This window comes from Acanthaster planci, linkage group LG08 (genome assembly GCF_054643075.1).
Source record: "Acanthaster planci isolate LZ-2023a linkage group LG08, COTS_SCS, whole genome shotgun sequence".
NCBI classification, from domain to species: domain Eukaryota; kingdom Metazoa; phylum Echinodermata; class Asteroidea; order Valvatida; family Acanthasteridae; genus Acanthaster; species Acanthaster planci.
The window spans coordinates 2,668,469-2,692,427 of NC_141784.1; the positions used below are offsets into that span (position 1 = coordinate 2,668,469).

A 23,959-nucleotide genomic window follows, 5' to 3' on the forward strand; every position below is an offset into this window, starting at 1 on the left:
TACCTCAAACTCCGTCATAAATCCATGTCCATTAGCGGAATGATTTTCGGCAGCCGTGACGCTATCGCGTCTGCGCGTATTTTTTACCTCTGCCATTCGGGAATGTAATAATCCCGTGTAAAAAGCTTTCCAATAAATGTGGTTTTACGCTTTGAGATGTTTGATGGCCCGCGGAGGACGGTGTGACCGCGGCGGTGCCAGGCGACACCATAACGGTCACGAACTCCAGTGGAGGAAGTGTGGCAAATCTGTGCTAAATTCCTGCTTCGACGGCTCGCTAAGAGGGTGGAAGCAAAACTGCTTCCTCCCAAACTAGTTAAGGTAACTACGGCGTCATCTTGAAGGCGTGAGATGACTCAAGTTACCAAATTATCATCAAATATTTGTCAGAAAAAGGTCATGGCACATATTTTCATGTGTATTCATTTCAATCGGGTTTGTTTTGGGACCAGGAGCACACGTCAGGCATTCAGTGATATGACGAGATGTGTTGAGTTGCGGTATCCGAACTATGCATATCAGTTTATTTGTAACCATTTAGCTTAACACTGTAAATAGGAAGATAGAAAATAACAAGAGAACATAATGTTGTTTGTGTAGTTAATTTTCGTGTGTTGTCAACTTGTTTACTAGTTAGCATTTTGCGTAGTACCACAATGAGCCATATCGGCCTCTCTGTGAAGTTTAATACATTTTTGGCAATTAGGACATTGTCATGCTCGTTTTTCAATATTTGTTTAGATATTAGGATTTGGGATATTTGATTTACATATCTCCACATGTGTTTTAACTGCATCTGCTTTATTCCAAACAGGTGCCTCATCGAAGCATCATAAAACATGTCCTTCGGAATTTGTCAGTAAGCTAATACCTGCTTTTTATGCCGAGACCCCAAGATTGCGGTCTGAACACAGGTTGCACTTTGCTGTTTTCGTATTACTAACGACCAAGCTTTGCTTTTCTTTTTAAAGTAAGATGAAAGCAAGATCTTAGAGTCATTACTATAAAGTTGTAAGAATAATTCCGCAGGTGTTTTCATTAACCTTTCTTTCTTTAAACAAAAAACTTTCACATTATAAGATACATGAATTCACATTACCTCATAAGGCGTTTCTTGCCAATTTACACTGTGAACACTAAGATATTTACAAACGTGAACTTAAAAAAATTGCTTTAAAATAATTTATTGATTTCAGATTAATTTGGCCCCAGTGAACAGCAGCAGCACCTCTGCACTGCACAAGCAATGACGTACGAACACCGCGCGGTACTTTATTAAAAGTATTAGGCCTACCTTTTAGAGCGTGTATGTTTGTGCAGAGTGCTTGGTGCTGTATAGCAGAGCGTTAAAGCGAGCGTCAAACGTTCACCCTTCTGTCTTGCAAAGTCGGTGCCTCGTCACTCTTACTTTGACACAGCCCGATTTTTCCAATTTCCCCCAGTTCGCCAAACGCCACTTTGGAGAGTTTGCTGGTTTCGATCTGCTTACACACGGCCCCCTTTCCAGTGTCCCCCACTTTCGCACTATTCAAGAAGCTACAAAAAGAAACGCTTAACGCTCTCCTTAACTCAAACAATAATAACTATGTTATCTGATACTCAACCCACAATATAAAAGGGCAAAGGTGTTGGACATTCCTGCTGAGACAAAATCTACTCTATACATAAACACTGGTAATGCATTACCACCTATATAACCTTGTCGATGACCGATGAGAGTATGATGGCCACGCCACGTTTTGTGTATTTGTATGCAGATAATGCGATTGTAATGAAGTACCGCAAATGTAGTCCTTTGCATTGACTGTATTATCCCCGTAAACATGTTTTTGGTCCGGAAATTTCGTTAGATACAAATGCGCATCTTTTATCAGTTTTTGGTCACTTGTTCTCCAACCGTTTGCTATTTCCATGTTCAATGAAGCATTATGACATAGCATCGCATTGCATTTCGATAAACCCATGGGGAAAAAAAGGAATGGAGCCTTCGTTAGAAAATTACAAATAACACTTAACGCAATTCGCAATGAACATAATCTGGAACAGTTCCAACAAATCCATTTTGGTCCATAAAACCTGTCTGTCACTGGACAAAAGCAATTTTTAAAATACGCACACGGAAGTGCGTGTATCTGATCATACAGGGAAAACGGCGGGAAATGTATAAGAGAAACTAGTTGTATTGAAGTCAGCTGCGTGGTCTGATCAGTTATCATCACTTCAATCAGTGACAAAGAAAAGTTATATACCCGAATTCTGAATCACAAATAATATGAGTCTTTTAGATTCAGCTTTTTATCTCTTCTCTTTATGAGTATGTCTTTTTATACACGTTCATCCGCACGTACACTTTGATTTCCAACAAAATTAAAGGACTCCTAACAACTTTTTTTACATTTATTTACAACCACATAGAAAGTCCTAATTACTCTGAATTTAAGTTTTGAACAGGAATGGCTCTGAAAATATCTGGCCAGTCAAAAAGCGCAATATAGCCTACATGTATATAGCACTATACACTCAACTGTCACAGCACTAATTACAATTGGTCAAGATCTGGTCAGCAGCCGCGTTTGCTGTTCGGTTAATGCACTGGTTCAACGGGGTGGCAGTCAAGGCTCCGCTCGCCAGTGGCGGAGGAATATCGATTCCGATTGCCACCGTTGCAGTTGTCATTGTCCCCTGCGTTGTTGTTCGCCCGTTCACTGGACGAGCTGTCGTGGAGGTATCCCTCCGCAATCATGTCGTCCTCCATGTCATCTTCGTCCTCCTCGCCATCGTCGTCGTCGTAGTAGTCGTCGTCATGGATCCCGATACCCTCGACGGAGCCGTCGCTGCGGACTTCTGTCTTACCAACGTGGTCTTCTTCCGGGTGGATTTTCTCCAGCGGGGCCGGTCCGTGCTCAGGCCGTCCCTCGTCGGGATTGGCCGCGGCTTCCTTCTCCCCCTCCGCGATCTGGGACTCCTTCACCTTCTTGCCGCGTTTCCACTTCATTCGTCGGTTCTGGAACCAGATCTTGACCTGTAAGTATAACCAAGGTGGGGTCAAGAATTAGGAAGTGAGGTTTCATTTTTACGGTGCAATGGGGCCACACTTTTTGACGCTGAAAAGCGAAGTTTACATGTATCTTGATGGGTGGACCTACTCACCCGGCTGTATCAACAGAAACAATATCGAACGCAAATGGAATGTCACCTGTGGTGAAATACATTCTACTTAAATTTACCGCACCTAATAAATCCGTACTAACATACTTCAGAAAAATCGGCCCTGGCAAACTTTTCCCTTCTCTTTAGTCCTGCAATTTCTAAACTTTTTGAAAAAATTATCCGAACTTCGAATGCGTGTCCTCTATGAACAGTGTAAAACGCTAGTCTGATTGTGTTATAGTGATACAAAAAAAAAACTCAGCAGCTTTTAAAAACTCCCATCGTTCTTGCGAGTATTAGAAGCAAGTCGTGAAATGCCGAATATTGATCATGACAGCCGTTCTGTGAATGACTTTTCACGACAGCCGGCCGTCATGATTCTTTGGCTATAAGAGTGGTGGACAATGCAGTCTATATCTTATAACCTGAACATCGACATTTTCATTCATTTTACAGTAGCCCCTTCCACAAATCAAAAAAAGAGGGCGCTCGTGGTATGGCGTGTACTTTTCCTTGCCTGAAACAATCACAGGAATTCTTTTCAACAATAATTGCATTGCGAACATAAGATCCATCACTCGAAGAAATCGATGCAACAAGAAAAGAAAATGAACTCTTTCAAAAGACACAAAGGGAGCCGGTTATAGTGGAAAGAATTCTAACGGTCCTGGTCAGGCCCTGGCTGAGAATCCAAACAACATCCTTTGAAAAAAAAGCAATGATTATCGTCATAATTACCCGTCCTAAACCCCCGTCAGACATTTCACACTGAAAACCAGAAAAACACGTCCTAAGTGACCAACTCGACAATGCCGGTTAACAAAAGAGATCACGTTTCCAAGTGGGCACCTCCCGGGAGCCCTTTTAATCAGAATTGGCCAAGAGATCGCAAATTCAAAGACAGTAAAAGAAAAGCAAGAAATCTCCTTCGTAATAGAATGACGTCAAGGGCGCGTCAACGAGCGGGTCGTGTTACCTGTGTCTCGGTGAGCATCAGGGACGTGGCCACCTCGAAGCGTTTGGGTCGGGACAGGTACTTGTTTTTCTTGAATTGTTGTTCGAGCTCCAGGAGTTGCTGGCTGGTGAAGGCGGTCCTGGGCCGTCGGGTCTTGCCCAGGATCGTGGGGTGTTGGTGGCCTGCACATTGAGAGAAGAAAGGAGAGTTGCTCTCTGTGAACGGTATTTACCCACTGATATCATTTCAAGGGGTAAGCGTCTTTGAGTCGCCAAGATCGGTTTCGAGTTCTTCTTTTGAGCGGTCTCGAGTGGCTCTCAACCAATACAGCCTACCACATCCCTTGCTTCAAAGTATACCTCACAGCCAGAGACAAGAATACGACAAGGGAACAGCAGTTTATGACTGGGCCAACAAAATGAGACAACTTCCACAAGACGTGCCTGGCCTTCCTTTTAAATCCTCTTTAGAACTGGTGTTAGACCTTTTTTCGAATTTCATAGAAATGTATATCTTTGCGCAGCCATAGTAATCAAGATTAAATGTGACAGTCGGATTGAATACACCTGCAGTTAGTTACGGCCGGTGGCTACTCAGACAAGCGCTAAACTTGTACTCGATTCCTGTTAGCAGATGTGGCTTTCCGGTCATTCTCGCCAAAAGGCTGAAACGGGTCACGTGCGCTACGCAATTTCATGCCCAAATGGCGCGTGTTCAACAGTGAATAGCCTCTACATTTCGGCCACTACAAATCTTGCTTTACAGAGATGATGCTGCGACTCGGAGGTAGAGCCAATCGAATGCATTGCGATGGTGCCTAACCTCAGGTGGGCTGTTCTAAAGTTAGGATTTTTGTTAGGGTAACTATTACAGCTGCAACAACAGGATTAAAAGAGATATTTTGTAATTGTATAACACGATGTCGTTTTGTGTTTATAAGCTTTCTCGATATCTTTTGTATGCGGAAAGATGTATCAATTTATCTTTCTTTATTCAACCACTTGACGAGTCTATGAGGCTCTGACAAACATAATGAATTGTTCTCGGGAGACTGCTCACGGTTCAGGATGTCAATTAGCCTTCCCCCCTTCCTATAATCCCACGCCAGCCCGGTTTTCCTGTATACGGCACGCATGCCGTCCTGAATGTTGTTATTGGACCTGATGCGAAGCCGTGTTATCACCGTGACATCGACACCTAATTACTTGATTAAATCAACGTCCTTGTTGTCAACTTATCGCAATGATAACATAAACGTTCATCCCGAGTACTTTTTCCTCAAATTTTCTCCCCAGCTTCGATGCGAACGGGACCTGCATCGTGATCTCGACAGACCTTCATTAGGAAAATTGGCCCGGACTGAGTCGAGCCGGGTGCGGGTGATGAAATATGGGTTTATGAAGCCAATGTTATCTCTCTTGGTCTTTGGACAGATGAGACTCCCCGGCTGTGGGGTCGACCTGATTTATGATTGCCTTAATGTGTTATGTATAATTGTTTGCTTAAAGCTGCAGAGGTGCTTTTAATTCTCGGACAGGGCAAACCATTTGCGGTGAACACCACACCGTTTCCTCTAGCTGCAGGTCTGCTGGCTCGTCTGCGTTTGCGTTTGGCCTCAGTCTCCATCGAACAAAACGATGAGCTGGTAAATGAGGAGATACGCTTACTAGAAAGGATGGAAATATCGAGGGTAGTCGAGGTGAAGTCATTAGATGAGGTAAACGGTGCATCATCCCCCTCTTTAGTAAAGCAAGAGTCCGTGAACAAGGGCGAGGTGGCTGTCACAGAGGACAGAATGTATTCTTCCGCCCACGAATACCAACACAAGACCCATCCCGTCCCACGTCATCCCGCTAGCACCGTCCCACCTTTGTCACTGGGGCCCCCCTTTCAATCGCGGCTTTGTTGGATGGCTTGGGGCCCGGCGTAACGCAAGCCCCCTCCGATACAGACGCGGGAGAATGGCCCCCACAATGGCCGATCCTTATTAAAACATCCGCACCATTCGATCGCTTAGAAATGCTCGAGCAGAAACTGCCTGGCTTCCCCCAACCGCTCCCCAATAATGAATCGTTTTGGCCTGCAAAAGAGCAGATTGAATTGGGGGACAGTTAAGGGCTATGTGTGTGTTTTTCATTCGAATGCGATCCGACTTTATTACCTCTATTAGCGCGAGTCCCAGCAGATTTGAGGAACAAACACATTCAAGTATAATAATCTAATACCTCCATTCAGAACGAGCAATAAATTTCCCTCCGCCTGCGAGCGTGGCTATTGGAAACAACCTTCCATTATTACACCACGGCTCGGGTTTTCAGTTATTATAATGTTCTCCCAATTTCCTAAAAATGGTGTTTCAAAGTCAGGCTATATCTAATTGAGGGTAGGTCTGATTTTCCAAGCATAATTATAATGACTCCATTCAATGTAAACAGGAGTGTCTCGGTCACCCAATTAAGACTTGCCAACACTGTTGAGTACTTCCAGGATGGATCGAGAAAGACATCACACATACCCAGAATCAAAACTAGAAGAATGTTTAACAAGTTAATCACTCGACCCCGTGAAACCGAGTACAGTTGCAAAAATGTGCAATAGACCTAAATCGTGCGGGAGGCCATTTTTATCTTGTTCCCTGGATCTACTCAATAGAATGGATCTGCTCAATAGTTTGGTGCCAGACTATTCTGGTTGCAAACCTCACCTTCTTTTTTTAATGCGACTTAAAATATTTAGATGTGTAATCAATCACAAAGTTATTCTAAACAAAAAGTGGCATGATTTTTTTTATTGAACTTTAATTTCGCCTTTGTTATTTTTACTCTCAGGTTCCCAAAATGAAAAATTCTACCTCACTTTCAATCCAAGATGGCCGACACATAAGTACGGTCTATTCCTACCGGTCTCTGGATAGTCTGGTTTGTACTGAATGAGCCTTAGGCTGCATCCGAATCTGTTGTCTAGAGCTAGGTCTAGGTCTTCGTTCCATTGGAAATGCGTAGAGACGCGCAGAAAATAGACCTAGCCGTAGCTCTGGAAGCCCGTTTCGGACACAGCCGTACTCGAGTGCTGAAAACTAACAACCGAATCGATCAATGATATTGCAACGACCGCATTGCATGCAGTGAGTAACTAATCCACACAAATTTGAACCGATAAACTTCTGCTTCATACTGCGCAAACACCCTTGGAGTGCTACAAACCTGCAAACGTTGGAGTAAAGCTCCAAATACATTTTTAATTGTCTTTTCCTCCCAGATTTACAGACAAGTTTGCTACATTTGCCCTTCATTATGAACATAGTTAAAAGTTTCCACATTTGTCATATCGCCGAAGCTTCCCAATGTCACCCGTAAGCACTACAAGCTACCCCGCACCGTGAAATGCCAAGAATCAGGCGCTCACTGAGTGATGCATGCAGCGACGACCTCATCAATGAGAGGCAAGTGACTGAACGAATGCAGATATCAATGAATGCAAGTCCACTGCACAAAGAGGACAGGTAGACAAGGCAAGGAAACACTGAGGTGCAGCTAGGTACGGACAGGAAACGCCTTCTAGACTGCATGGAGTTACTGCTCTTTCAGCCATTCTAAGTCAGTGAAACAGGGGCTGATCTCTAGATATTTGAAGGATGGAGAAATGTCAAACGAGTGTGAGGAACATGTCCAGAAGGACAGTGCGTCGCCGAGTCCAGGGAGATGACCCGAAGGCAGGCCGCAGTTTGCAACTATTTATGAGAACTGAACTGTTGATGATCGGGATAGAGTAACATGATGAGTCTTATTTCCCATGGTTGCCAACTTTAGGCCATGTGATGGTAAGTCCAAGGTACTGGGAAGTCTACAAGCCTAAGTGGCCGATTCAGTGGCTCTCAATAAAGCTATGGGGTCAATTCAAATGCTGAAACGGCAAATTATGTTTTGCGAAGAATGGACGATCATGGCCACATCTGTTCTTTCTCAAGGGTAAGGCTTTTGGCACCTCACTATGTCTATAACCAGCTAGATGTGCGGCAGAGGGGTACCAAGATATGGGACAGACGGGTACCCACTCTTACATGTCCAATCCCTATACACACTCTAGACTATTGTTACCAGACACATCCTCCCCAGATGTCTGTAAAGAAGTCCTGAGATTCCGACCAACACAAAGGTGTGTGTGTGTGTGCAGGGGGAGGGGTGGTGCTCTCAGTCCCATATCTTGCCTCATATGTCTATGTCTGATAGGCTTGTACTATGTCTGACAGGCTTGAAAGCGCATTTGTTGCTGTTTCTCATTAAAAGCTGTTATTTTTTTCCAAACTGGGAAGAGATATTTCATTGTTTTTTTACTTAATTATTAGTAACACAACACACTGAATTTAATTTAATTTATTCACAGTGCTTTTAAACTCCCTGTGTCATATGAGGCGATAAACTACGATTTTAAGTCATTCTGTACAATTTCCCTTCTATTCAAGAAAGGAGCAATGCAAGGTGGCATTTCTGATCAAAACTTTGAAAGTCCAGTCATTTTATTCTACAGCTACATGGAAAAGTACACAACGAAATAAGACAAAAACAACAAGAGGCGTGAAACGCCAACTCAGACACAAGATCTGATGATATGGATATGTTTAAACCAGTCTATGCGAAACAGTGGATAGGGTGGCAGAGGTTTCAACCTTGCAGATAGCAGAGTCCGTCGCCTGGTGTTTGGAGAGGATTTGGTCATACCAGTTTGCCACAATATCTACTGTTTTGCTCTTAATCATGGCTTTCCATTAGGTGTGCTTTGACGTAATTGCATTACACTAGCGGTGTGGCATGTCATCATATTCAAATGTAAATTTACTTTATTGACTTAAAGACAGCGAGATCCCCTCGCAATTTGTTATTTTTCTGAGCGCCGAGATCTTGTCGTCCGCACGTCCCGGCCCGCGGGCCGCCTCTTTCCCCTTCTTTGCTGATCGGCTGAGAAGATGCGACGAGGAACACTCCCCGGCTCTAACTTTGAAACCAAACAAACCACCGCCGCCAAACCATCATCCCAATTTGGGTGAATCAAGTTTGCAATAAACTGCATTAAGCGCTATCTGTAAGTGAAGTTTCGGTCCCCCCTCGCGGCCCGGCGATATTAAATTTGTGTATTGCCCGGTCCCCCGCGGGGGCTGGCAGTTCTTGGGTTACAAAAAAATAGATGTCATTTTATGGGATTGAAGGGAGGTAAGGGAAACCAAGAGGCAGGCAGCGTAGAGCGTCTCCCCGCTTAATAGATTTTCGGCCCTGTAATTCGGGCATTACCCGGGCGAGAGGGGCGCAGGAGAATTCGTGACGCGCCGTCCAGGGGTGGGCACGTAGCCGGGAATTTAATGAAACGCGCACCTCAAGGCGACTGAATGACCCCGGATGAGTTGAAACTTCGGGGAGAAGAGAGGGAGAAAAGGCATTTTAATGAAATTTGTCAAAGTGTGTCGCATTAATGTCACTTTTTTTTTTCTTCGCCGATTTAACGGCGAGAAAAAGTTTTGTGGTGACGTGTTAACATGACGAAGTGAGCGAGGGAGTTAGACCCGGTGGTGTAGAACCCCCCCCCCCAAAAAAAATCCTCTGACACCATCGAGAAGAGAATATCGCAGGCTCCAATTTCGTAACTACATAAGTAATTCGTGGCCGTGGTTCTCTAAAACAGCCGCTGCCAAAAACAGAAATGTTGAAGTAACCATTACATACAGTTGAACTAAACGGACAAATGAAATGGGCGAGAAACGACAAGATGGGATAGGGATGGGTCAAGAATGACGGTTTTATTTTCGCCGTCTACGTGACACACGCTCTCTGAAAATGGTAAACCTAAACGAGACTGGAGATGGCGTTTAGCTTTGATTTCTCTCTGCATGTTATCAGTCAGCATACAAACCTGGCGCTCATCGATTACCGCGGCCCTAATGAATCACATTGACATTATTAACCCTGGGTAAATGGACACCGCCAAGCGCCGGTAATTATTATTGAGAACGATACACACACTCGCTATGGGTTCTTGTCTGGTTCGGTAATACCCTGCGCTCTCTCTGTCTTGCTGGAGCTCTCCTTCCTCGTCCTAATCACTGCCAGTGAGTTTGTGGCCGTCCAACCAACAAGTCCGACTGCCCATAAAAACCGGGGAGATTTCTCGCCCCGTAATTATCATCATTCGCCTTGGCGAGTGTATAAGGGCTGAGCGCGTCCCCGCTCTATCCTCCTCGGCGGGTCACCTAAAACCAACAGCGTGGAATCTAATAAACGGGCTGCCTAATGTCATTTGATAGCGCGGGACCCGGGCTCTCCGCCTGCACCGGGGGAGGAAATCGCCGCGAATTTCGGAGGTTTTAATCTAACGAAATGATAGGTTGTCAAGCGCCGAATGCCCATAATAAATTGGTTCAACACGTTATAAGTGTCCATTGACTTCTCGGGGATGGCAGGCTGCGGCTGGCCGGCTAGCTAGCCTGTGGCTCCGTAGACAGAACGTGCGCAGGAGAGACGGGGGAAAAAATCGTATTATCGGTATGATAAAACCTGTCGGTAACTTGAGTTCCCCAAGAGACCGCGTCTTGCTATGTATATATATTCTTCTCTCTGTTAGAAGGAGAGAAAACTCACCAAACGAGTAAAATTCATCCAGTCTGCCGATCTAATGCCAATCAAAATGATGGTGTAAATCTCGCCTTAATTCACGAATCGAGTTGAGTTACACGGAGATTTCTTAGAGAGTCCCTATTTGATTTCAATGTATTTGCACAGATCTAAGTTAACGTGCATGTATTTTTTCATTAAGCAAACCAGGGAGATTTTTACAAGCATACAAATTTTTCACCTGACCAGCAAGGAGATCGATTCGAATTTTGATGCATACCCCGATCCAGCTTTGAAATGATACGTCAGGACATCTTCAAGAGTTAAATCAAACGTATCATGGCCACCGCGCGCATGTCGTAAGATCGATATTGGGGGTAAAACCGATCTGTCGCTTGTAGGATTGCCACACTGTGCATCACTTTGCACAATGTAGTTTAAGTAATGAATGGAGCCCCTGAGGTTGTGACATAAAACACAGATGCAGATTATCTTCTTAAAAAAAGAAATTTTTCGTAAATTTGAAAACATCTATACACGGATTTTACAAAACGGACAAGAAAACAAATTTCAAACGACATCATAATTTCATCTTTAGGAGGATCGCTGCCACGTACGGTAACAAATATTTCATTTCATTTATTGTTTTTGATTTCTGGGGATAATGGATACACAAAGAAATTCAATACACGACGATATAAATAATAACAATTGAACGAAATGGAATTTCATTTGTGATACCATTTATATAAATCCTTTCTTTGGACACTGTTTAGAGAAAACGCCATTGTCTAGACTGTAAACCAACTTCTCAGGCACCGCTCAAAATGATTGCCGCTTGAAATCATCCGTTCAAATAACTCAAGAATTAATATCATTTTCCACCTTCATCTTCTTTCTCTCCAGCCCCCGAATTTTCTGAACTCCGGGGGGACATCAAAGGAAATTGGACTAAGCGTCTCGAAGAGAAGATGAAGTAATTGGGGATTTGCCCATGTTGGTTTGTCGAGCCTTACTAAGCCTGACTGTCCCAGGTGAATAGTGAAAGGGAGCTCTCTTCTATCGGGAAGCGAGAAAGTCGCTGATCTGCGTGGTCTCGACGTTCAGTCAACGTAAGGCGAAGGCTGGGACCTCCAACAGTTGTGGCTCAAAGAGGGGAGCCTTGGTATATAACAACCTATGTGGGGACAATAGTAGGAATGATGCACAATGTAATGTTGTCAGGTGTGAGACCCAACCACAGCCGTGATAAGAACCTACAGCTCAGTTCCTCTATATTTTCACTCTATATTTTAGAGACTGTTGCATTTATGAATGTCTATGTATACGATAACAAATTTCAGTAACTCTTCGGAATGTTGGACATCAGAGTAGGCCTAATTCGACATTTATCCGGCACTTTATTTCCCAACCTACCGTATTTAGGATACTGTCATTCTAATCTCACCGCTTTCCTTCGATAATAGATCAGTCTTAGTCTTGATTGTAAAAACAGAAAAACAGACAAAAACATCCCAACAGCACGCAACTTCCAACCAGAGTGATGGTGAATTTAGAACGAAAATGAAATAGGCCCCTGAAAGAGGGCAACGATCATTTTGAGAGGAAGATAGGAGCGGGAATAACCAAATTATAGATGATTGTAATCGAGGGAGAAACGGCTGTCTCCGGTAGAGGGCCGTCACGCGGGAGGGAATTCTAGGGCAACTTGAAATTAATTTTCGCCGCCTAAACTTGACAGAGGGACTCTTCTAAGTAGAGTAGCTCAGCATCCTGGATGATATCAGCATTGACGTTTGTGAGGGTCCTTAATTGCGTTAGGGGGATTTTGATGGGGCCCGGGACGCGCACTGTCTGCACCCTGCTCCCCCGTCCAGTGGTCGGAGGAGAAGATAAAACAGGATTACAGTCCGCCCCGACCGACCCTCGTCAGCGCCGGAGATTGCAGCCCGGGATCTGCGCTCATTTTTCCGCCTAATTGGCCGCTTAAGAGCCTGGGAAATCGAGGCTCGGGATGCTTTATCGGGTTGGAATGGAGCGCTCGCTTCTGGGCCAGCACAACGGTTGCCTGACTTGCACGGCGGGAGCCGGAGTCGGTCAAGTCACCGCTCCCGCACGATAATTGATGACATGAACACGGCTATACGGGTCAGGCGGAGCGTTCCTTGTCACCTTATGCTGTGCTCTTTCCAATCTCAAATGGCCAGGCAAAAATCACATCACAGGTCCAAGAGTGAGAAAAAAAATCAGATTTCATATCCACCAGCAACACACCTGAGATAAAACTGCAGCCCGTTTCAAATCTAATTTCGGACGAGATCAATCTAGCCTAAGCTGTTTTTATTTCTGAAATTCAAGAGCTAGTACACGCTCTATCGTTCTCCATTTCCATCTCATTCACATCTCTCACTATGTGGGCACGTAGATATTCCACTTGTGGGCGAAACGAAGCTAGCAACTTCACTACCAAACCATATTTTTGTCACTCACAAAATATCTTCTCATACTGAAACGGATGCGCCTCTTCCGCCCAGCCCACGAACCCTTCAGCCAAAAAGCTTGCAAACCCAAAGAGACGAGCACTGTGGTCGACCAGACAATGTTAAGTGGGATTGCAGAGCAAGACAGAGAGACCATGGCGCTGTCAAATCCCCTGGGGTGTAGCTTACATAGTCTTGCTATTTCTAGCGGTTGTAAACAGCTTCAGTGTTGTTTTATTTCAGTCACAGTGCATGGGCAGAATTTATACAAAGGCCAATAAAATCTCGAAGCCAAGTTGCATGGGCCCATTTATAAGCAACATCAGTCGGATCATGATCCTTCACAATGACTCGCTGTTTTAAAAAAGATTGCAAGTCGAGATTTTCAGGGCGAAAACAGTTCCTTATCTAGTATTGTGTAAACGAGCATGACTCGAATCTGGAACTGTGCGGTGGTTACCGCATGTCTCATTATGTGTTGAATACAAAAGACCAGCATTTAGATTAAAGTTTTACTTTTGGGCAATAGATGCCAAGAATTATTTGAATATCGAGAATGGTCGGCGAACACGATTCTAAATAATTTTTGGGTCAAATAAGAATGTCGTTGAATAACAAGGTTCAGGCGCCCATCAAACTGCCTTTGTGTGTCACGGCTTAGAATGAGCTGGCCCTTTCTTTGTTGCTCAGATAAAACAGCTCTTTCCTCCGAAATAGAAGAGTCAAAATTTTTAAAAAATGAGTTTGATGTTTTCAATTTTCAGACGCAAATTTAGCACGCTCGACGGACGTAAGATAATGGCCACACATACAATGTGTTTATAGCAGAGGGAAAACGGAGTTTGTGTAAAAGTGGTCACGTGCCGGTACCGCAGAGGAAAAGGGAGGCACAGCAGTGATGGAGTCGAGTCCATCTAATCCGAGTCCGAGCCTAGTCCAAAGTCCATTTTTGTCCGAGTTCGGCTCAAGTCCGAGTCCATGTTGTTGAGTTCGAGCAGTGTCCGTGTTCTCAAGATTGCTCTCCTGGGCCCAAATCCCGGACACACCAAAGATTTTGTTTGAATTGAAGGACATCAATGTCATATGGCAACACAACAACATGGTATACATCACTGTACCACGCGCATGATTCGTTCAAAAGTTTCTGTTTCAGCCCAAAATTTGACGAGCAGGTTCAATACTTACATAAGTAACTATATTCAAGAATTTTGCATAGGATATGTGCCACTCCAGGACTCAAACAGATGCTCTCTTGCGGGCGATGCCTGCTTTTGGAAAGCGTTTGAAACGAATCAGGAGAATAGCTGTGACCTTGAAAAACCACGTGCGTTCACGCGTCTATGTCCAATAGGTTTACGGTCAACTCGGTCCGTAACCAACTCGGTCCGACTCCATTCGGTCCCAGGTCAATTCAGTCCCTTTACAACATTTGGTTATTTTTAATAACTTGGACGCGACTTCGTCGGTTATGATCTGTTTTTGTCAGTTTGGTCATAAAGGCCTAGTTATTGGTTATTTTTGCAAAATACAGCAAATGTAAGTTTTTGTGTACAGTATTTCCGAGTTGACTCGGAACGAGCTGATTACGGACCTAGTTGATTGGCGCCCTATGTCTAGACTGTACTGTAGGCCTACTGATTTTGAAGGATGCTTGCTCCGAAGGTGCTGCACAAAGTTGTTCCCAACTTCGCTGTGCACACCTTACCACAGAATTTGCATTTGCGTTTCGAAGGCCGCCTGCTTCTTGATGGGTGGTGTGACCACTCCCTCATGTTCCTCACCGCTAAATCGTATTCAACACAATATGTATGCTACATATATACGCAGCACCCGACTACAATTCTGCTGATGAATACGGAAATGTGATGAGAATAAGCACCAAAAGAGTACCAAAACAGCCTTTCATATATAGAAAAACAATCATTGAAGAAAAAAAGAGAGCAAATGAAACAATAACGTCCATTTTCAAGGACACTAGTCATCTGGGAGAAAGCCCTTTAAATGAGACGATATAACTGTTGCGTCAAAACCTCAGAAATGTTGGCCTTTTAAGACTCGCAATGGCAAAATCATTCGGCTCATTACACTGAACGCCATTTCAATTTGGTTTCATCGCGTGTACATCACGGTGCAGCGCGCTTTTTAATAAATTGTAGTAAAAATTAGAATTCTTATTTTCGAAACTATCAGGACACAGCACTGGAGCGCTAATGACCCCCACGTCTATCGCCGCTGGAGGATTTAATGGCTATTTTACCCGATGTTATATATTAATTAATACACAATCCAAAGATTTCAAGGAGTGCACTTATGTCGGTACTCGTAAACCGCTCAAAGTGCACAAAATGCGGATCAGAACCGGCTGCCAATGACGGACTTTTTAATTTTTTAATGGCAGAATTCGAAAAAAAGGTGGATGCTCCCAAATACTGCACTTTAGAAAGGAAAAAAGTAAAATAAAGTAGTGACTCACTGTCGCGTTGTCTCTACCGACAACATTTTGGACAATGCGAGCGTGTGTGTGTGTGCTTACCAGCGGGCCATCTTTAATGGGTTTTGACATAAACCCTGGTAACAATGAAATCACATCATTATCACTAGTTAACCCGGCCTGCACTTTCGCATCCTTTTGCCGGCGTCACGTCATGTACGTGTCACTTCTAAACACTCCATGCATAAAAGTGCCGGGTTTTGTCTTATTATGAACGTGGGGTGGCGTGTAATGAATTTAATGTATATAAAGTAAAGACCCCGGCAAGTGCATTTTTTTTCTTTAGAAAAAGATAAGAAAAGAAGATAGCAGACTCGAAGAAAACGCCGACGTGGGGATGGAATTGTTTGCCCAATTTCCCCGTCATGGTGGACGGTAAGGGGAGAAACAATTGAACAAGTCCAATCTATCCTCCATTAAATTTCATTTGCGGCAGTGATTTGACAGATCCGCAGCCTCGGCACGTCCCCTGGGCTGCCTGATGTGGGTACCATTAGGCGGACCATCAGTGGCGCATCGCCGATGCGCCCGTGCTCCCCCCCGACTGCTAAACTCGCCGATCTTTGATGCGGGGCACGCTCGCTTGCGTGCCCAGGCCCGCTAATGTTTTCTTTGCGCCGGGGCACGGCACTTTGGGAGGGAGAAGAGGCGAAGAAATGCAAACGGAATTATGGACCGATAATGGCGAGAAATAAGCGCCCAGAAAACCATCAAGCGGCCAGAGTAAATTTGTCAAAGCAACATTTGGCTTTTATTCAATTACTATCTTTCTGAGTGTGGATAGGAGTTTTGGATTCTATTCATAAGGAATTTGTTCCTCTGTGTACCTATCACTGCAGACATAAACGACCTCCAGAGCGATAAGCAAGGGCGGAAACTTTATTTTCATTTGGCGTCCTCTTTTCCAATTCATTTTCCAGTTTAATTCAGTGAACATAACTCTCTGCCCTCGATAAGTCAAAGACATAAGAGTACTCTGACAGTTATCGGTCAATTTTTTTAAAAGATTTATAACGCCAAGTTTGTTCAAACTGAACGCGAAATCTGGAGCTCCAAACAGTCTGCTTTTGAATACAGTGCAAACTATACAAACCACTGAAATTTAAAAAAAAAAAGAGCTTGATTAATCAGCCCCATCACTGCTTTCACCTTTCTTTTAAACAGTGTTTTCTCTGACAACAATTGTTTATATTGGATTTGGATGGACAGGACCCGAGTCAACAGTCGTATATTCCTCTCGGGCTGCGGGGACTTTAACAAATGAGCAAGGCCCGGCCATTATTCTGCTGCAAATCGTCGGCAATTGCCGCAGATAATTGTCTGGGAGTTGAAACCCATCAATTAAAATGTCTACCTTACATGAAGGCCCTCCGTCCCCCTTCTCATTTGCTCGGCTTGGCCGGGCTTATAGATGATGAGCGCCGAGACACTCTATACTCCGCGAAAGCGGAATATAGTGCTCTCCAACCCCCCAGTAACGGAGAAGGAGGAAAAAAAGATACAGCAATAGACAAACAATGCCGGCAGAAACAGGCGAGCTCCGTTTTACGTCGCGTACCGAATGTGCGGCGGTTTACCGTGCCCGGGCGGCTTGGCGGGGAGGTTTAGAGCAAACGGGCCGCACGCGCGACGAGCACGCCAGTAGTCCGCAGGAGCCGGCAGAGTACTGGCCATCCCCCTGGATTCGGCGGAACCGGATGCGGGAATGCACTCCGGGTCTGTTTGGTTATCCCTCCAAACGGGCTGATTAAAATCATTGGCGAATCAATTAAGGGACATCTTCATGCTGTCACATCGAGGGATGGATACAAACCGTTTAGAATGGATGACTGTTTCAATTTGGAGACAAGTCACCGGTGATGGAGTTCTCTGCGCTTGAATGCTTAATACCTCACAGCAAAACCGATTGTTTCGGTTAACTATTCTAATTTAATTACTATCCCCATGATGGCATACAATGATAGACGTTATACCGTAACATAATTTACTCAACATTTGGAACTCATGAAAAAGTGTTTTAGTTTATTGTGAAAGTATTTCAGTTTCAAGAATAGATTTTGTTATTTCGAGGCACTTTTATTGACAGTATAAACAAAAACAAGATATCGCAAAGAAATACAGCAAATGCATGATACTCTGATCGTCACGTCTCCCCTTTTCCTACATATTTCATTTTATTTAAGTTAATGTTATAAAGATTTGACAAAAGAGTGAATCGTGTCTATTGAAAGCGAAAGCACAGAAGTTGCACAATTAAAGAAGAGGGAATGGTTGCTCGAGAGTGTTGATAGTTTCACTATGGTTTTGCTAAAATTAAGCAGACCTCTGGAATCCCTCATTTTGGGGGTAAAATCCTTACAACAGATGGCAGAGTCGGCCTCTATTAGGCAGCTACAGCTTCTATATTTTGGAGCAAATTTTCCATTAAAACAACTTGTCTTTATTTTTTGTAACATCCAAAAACGATATGGAGACATAATTATTTAATGACTCAGAGAAAGACATCTACTGTTGCCGTTTTTTAGCGTTGGGATGAGCGAGTAGTTTGAAATTAGCACCCTGCGAAACAGAAATGGCTGACTGAAGGGGCATAGGGAGGACGAGGGGTAGAGACCCCCATGAACAGTTTTTTTTTTGGGGGGGGGACAATTAGAGAAAGACTGTTTGGAGGACTCTCTCATTTCCCGGCCTTCCAGAAGCGTGTTAAACAGTCCCCAAATTTAGTCTAAGCCCTCTGACAGACCATGAAGAGTTTACACGTTCAAAAATCACAGCTTTTGGTCCCCTCAATAAAAATTACCACGGAAAATATGGTTCTGGATCCATCCTTGGCCGCGATGCGCAAGACCATGATGAATAGAGTAATGTAAACTTACACAGACACAAGAGGCTGAGAGACCATTATAAATTTCACATGAAACGGGGCTGTGATTGCCTTGGGTTCCATTTGGTTCCCTTCAAATGGATTCAGAGGAGCGTCCTGGAGGGAGAAAATCTGCATCGTGAATGACTAACATGTGTTCATACACCCCAAAGTTTAGTATTCGCCACCTATTCCGTGACCCCCCCCCCTTCGCTGGACGGAGCGTTTTAAGGCCTGAGGGGTCCAGTAAGGAGTCCAAGACGATCCAAGGAGGCACACATTAGTTGATTGGATCTATGTGAGGCTGAAAAAATAAACCGGTGGGTTGGAGTGTATTATGACAGGGCAGTTATAGGCCACAATCAAACATAACTCATCGACCATTTAGCATTGCCCACGCTGCACAAAGTGCGGGGTCGACTGAACACTGCACAGTGTTGATTTAACACTAACCAGTATTGAACCGGTTGTTCTATAGATACCACGCCATGATAAATTAACAGGGCAGTCTTAGCAGAGTATATAACCGCACAGTAATTGTTCATGGAATTTTATGCATGGGGGGCGCTGGCTTCACTTTGCAATCTATTGTAATAGTCCAAAGCCATGTATGATAAGGGAAGACAAGAAAGCTGTAGTTTTTATTTACATTTACAGGAACAGTTGTTGATGGTTGTTGTTCTATTCTATATTATCAAAACTGAAATTTACATTCAAATATCTATAATTACAACATTTTAAAAACACGAATGGAAAATTGGCAATACCAAGATGAGCACGAAAGCTTTTCAACTTATTTCCAATGATGGTCAGTGCTATAATAAAGACCAACAAACCTCAAATAATAATGTGGTTATTAAAATTGTAACAAAACTTGGCATCGGTTATATATTTTAGAGTCCTTCACAAGAACGGTTTAGGGGGTATGGCCCACCTCTAGAGATGAGAAGTGATCCTTTGCGGAGGTAGAGTTGGTACCAAGTCGGTGATTGATTTGATTTTGTTTTCCAAGAGCAATATCGCTGCATCCACACGGTGCACGCTCTACGTTTGTGCGGAGACGTTGGTTGGTTCATCCTCAACTTGCGGATCACCAACACTAACCACCAACTTGGGAACAAGTGGTCATTTTTGTAAACAATATAATAATTTGACGATCTAGTGGATTCAATGCGAGAACTCTGATTGGTTGACATTCCAGACCGGATAAATATTTATGAGCAATCTTATACAGCCTGGTCTAGGCAGCTACTAGAGGGATATTCATCATTGTGTGTCAATGACAAGGGTACATTTGTCAACTTGCTGATGAGATTTGACGAGTCGGTAATTTTCCAGTTGCCTCCGTTTTGCGCCGACCTACTCAATGTGGCATGAACTGCATGTAGTCATTACTTCAAGGGTTTGTACTCTGTGTTGTGTAACACTACAAAATAAATTATAGGGTATAGACGACTCAAGTTAATTTTGAAAAAAATCACAATGGTACGTTTTATTGCAATACACAGTTAACCTAGCTGAGTGCATTCGTCGTTAAACATCGAAGTTTTGAAAGAAATCCCCATTTAAATAATGGATGAATCCTCTCATTTGCATAGCACTGCGCCATCCGGTTCGAAAGTGTGACTTCACTTCAGTGTAAGGCCGTGTCCGAAACGGGCTTCCAGAGCTACGGCTAGGTCTATTGTCTACGCGTCTCCGCTTACTTTCAATGGAGCGAAGACCTAGCTCTAGACAACAGATTCAGATGCAGCCTAAACTTCGCCCACTGCACACGCGCATTACACATAGTTACATACATGTACACATGTACATGTACATTGATCGTCGTTTACATGGAACGGTGGAACCGGAAGTTAATGCGCAACTTAAGCGATTGTCCAATGAAAGCCTGCAAACCGTGGCGGTCCGCCTTTGTAACGAAGTCACAAACCGGATAAACCCTTCCACTGATAAGTTTTAATTTATGTGCCAATGCGCATAAATGGCATGTGGAGGCAAAAAGCCAACCTCGTTCCCATGGTTACGATCTTGCCGCGCAATTTTGGTTCCCGCCATATCGACAAGAATATAATATCAAATCAGTGCTCTGGAATACGTGATTGCCGAGATTTCGGTAACTGAGTATTTCTTCAGGGCAAGCAAATTGCTGAATATTATATTCTTGTCGATATTCTGATCACGGTGCTACGCAGCCCTTCCATATTTCTTTGGTTCCCACGATGCCTTGCGCGATCTAACCCCAGCACTGTATAATTTAAATATCCCACCCTAGGGTGAGATATTTAAATTAGGATTTTATTCAGAGTGTTTACACGCGACGCAGATTTACGCGTGCGTGACGTGTAAGAGAATCCATGGGCGTGAGCGTGCAGCATTTTGAAATACGTGCCCGACTGAAAGCCCTCTAAAATCACTATAGCTATTACTTTCTGGTGTGAGAGGAATTTTTGAAGATAAAAACTTGAAAAATGTCATTCGTTTGAAGCGCAAGAGAGCGAAAGAAATCGGTAGGGTTCCGTTCTGTGTGAGCTATAAAACAAATCATGCGACCATTCTTGGTCGACGACGCACGTGGTGAAACAAACCTAAACCAGTCTGAAGCTAGCCCGCAATTCACCCTGCGTTCAGCCCGCGATTCAGTGTAGTGCGAGTGATGCATAGTACTTGAAATATATAACTATTTAATTGGACATTATCGGAAAGGAGCCTAGTTAATTTCTTTTGACTTTTTTCTTTCATTTAGTGCAGTGTAAAATCCTTCTATAGACCAGAAAGTAATGGCTATAGTAATTTTACAGGGTTTCTAAAGACGGAGGTGAAAAAAATGCAGTAGCTGAGCAGAAATGACGTTGAAATTTATGCCCCTGTACATTTTCAGTGGGCTGCTCAAGCTTTTTGCCTCCACGTGCCATTTATGCGCATGCGCACATACATTAGAATTTATCAGTGGAAAGGTCTACTGGATCTCACTGCTGAAACGCTTTGTATTATGTGCCAATGGATATCAACTAAAGTTAGCTGGGAAAACACCAAGACCGCTCCAACGACTTGTCATCAAGTCTAATCCGGGGCTGAGGGTCTGCCAGTTTTACAGACATCCTGAGCGCATATCGACAAACGCCTGACAGTAGCCATTGTCCTCTCGCGGCTCCCATCGATCTGCGTCAACCAACAGGGACGATGGGCATAATTGAAACGCTGAGATCGCCAGAATAACTCCACTCCCGTTTCTTTGTCCAGGAGGTCTGATCAAGATTTTCAGAAAATAACAAGAAGAAGAGGAACCACAACAACAGTACCAACAATTAAAAAATGACGGGAAAAGGTTGGGAACATTGTGGGCGTGGTTTGTGGAGGCGGAGGGGATTACTGGGTCATTCGTGATGGGATTTTCCCCATTTTGGGAGCAAAGGACACCTTTGGAAATATTCTGTTCTCTTTATTCCCTCGGTTTTCTTATTAAACTACTGTTGGCACTGCCTAATACCGCTTAATGCCCCAGACCAAACCGTGATTTAGAGAGAATGGCGACATGAGGTCGTGTGCCTGTTGCACTCAGACAGTTGTACTAATCGATCTTAAATGGGCAAAAGGCAGATCTAATTTCGACAAGTTTCGACTTCTTCCTCTCACAAAAATTACATCCAATATCTATCAGGGTGCGCTTTGCCGGCTCTATTTGGGACCAAAATGGCTTCTGATCTAAAGATGTGAATTCCTCTCTCCAAATCTACACTGCTCTGGCCCGGATACCCCGCCGACGTGGTGAGTTGAAGCGATGATGATGACCAACGGTGAAATGTCGACAAAAACGGAGGGACAATCAGCCGGCGTCCTAATCACACGCCACCGACCGCCCGGGCGGCCGCATCCATAAATTGCAGTTTTGCATTCCGTAATTATATTTGCAGAGAACGCTTTAATCTGAGCGAATCGGTAAGCAATGGGTTATGAGGGGGGGGGCTCGTTTCCTCTAAGCCCTTCGACGGAAGTGTGCAGCGGTACATGTTTATATTTGCTCAGTGCGAATTTTGAAAGTTAAAAAAAATGATAACCTGAGCTGCAACTTGTCTGTCATTTCCCCGTAAGCTTCAGGAAGAAAAAAAGACCCCCCTCCAAAAATATCATTAATGAAAGGATGTGCGCCTGAATTAACCTTAACAGTTCATATGAATGGGAAGAGCCTCCCGACGCATCAATTCTGGGTTCCTGGGTATTTGGGCGTGCGTGCCAATTGTACAGAGCTACCCCTCGCCAAATAATGACAATAACTTGATGTACTGGCGAGTGGACCAGCGGTTCCTCAGGACGATCACGTCCCCGTCGAGTGGCCAAATAAACTTCTTTTACCAGTACTTTTTTTAACCCCAGGAGCTTCGATACGGCCATCATTTCCGTGCACTCGTTGGTGTGGCAATTAGGAGTGGGGAAATCATAGTGTCAGCTGTAGCCATCCAATAATATTTTTATATCTGTTATCGTATTTTATTCAGTACGATGGAATAAATCCCTCTTATTTTTTTCGCTTTTGGTTGTTTATTTGTTTACGTGTCAAGACTTTGTGACAAAGATCTCTGTGATTATAGAAAGGTATAGTTTTATAATAATGCCAAATCACGGAAACATTCTACAACAAATAAATTCCTCCTTAAAACGTGTTTGACGTATCATCTGCAAAGGAGCCTTTTCAGTAAAACAAACATAAATGATGAACAAAGAGGAATGTTAAATATTAAATTTAACTCGAAACGTTAAGTTGTGAGAAGTGAAAATCTATTAAGCAGAAAGCTAGCGGAACATTGCTTCTAAAGACGAGTTTGGCCTTGAACTCGCTGACATTATGCAACATAAACGGCGATGTGCATCGTTACCCGAAAGAGGGCGCTTTGACCATGCCAAAATGAAATACATAATAAACGGAAATGGTGCTTTAACGGCAAATTGAACAACATGTAAACTGAAAATAATAAGATTTCAACAGCCTTGCACTCGTTCATTAACTTTATTTGGGCTTGACAGAAACGGGATCCCCAGAATTTGTCTCTAAGTAATACATGTAGAATAGCTGATTCCAGGCTTTGGTAGTCGTCAACCAGCGTTGCTGGTTGAGTGAGCCGCTTACTCGGCAAATCGATGTTGCTCATAGGCTTATTGCACACAATGCTTCCACGCTGTCATGAGTATATGTGAGCCGAGCAATCTTGTCTGTACTTTTCCCTCTGGCTCGTAGGCGGCATCTTTGCATTTTGAGCGACAAGCAGAAATTTGGGTGTATGCGTTATTGATATTCTGGTGTATCTCACACATGGTTCATTGAAAACAATTACGCGGTACATCTGTCTCTTTTGCCTCTTCCCTTATCAAGGCCGTCGCACTAGCCGCTTGGCCAATTATCAACGATAACTAAACTGTCTTAAA

General features: G+C 43.7%; 1 protein-coding gene across 1 annotated transcript in view; it reads right to left on the reverse strand.

Moving 5' to 3' along the window:
• Window positions 1-477: 477 nt before the first annotated feature.
• LOC110975976 (uncharacterized) overlaps window positions 478-23,959 on the reverse strand; it is a 38,501-nt gene continuing 15,019 nt past the window's right edge. Inside the window, exons 2-3 of the mRNA XM_022228866.2 lie at window positions 4,127-4,287; window positions 478-3,022 (exon numbers count right to left, since the gene is read on the reverse strand). Of these exons, the coding sequence (XP_022084558.2) occupies window positions 2,585-3,022; window positions 4,127-4,287 (599 nt within the window). The 3' untranslated portion in view covers window positions 478-2,584. The remainder of the gene's footprint in view (window positions 3,023-4,126; window positions 4,288-23,959) is intronic.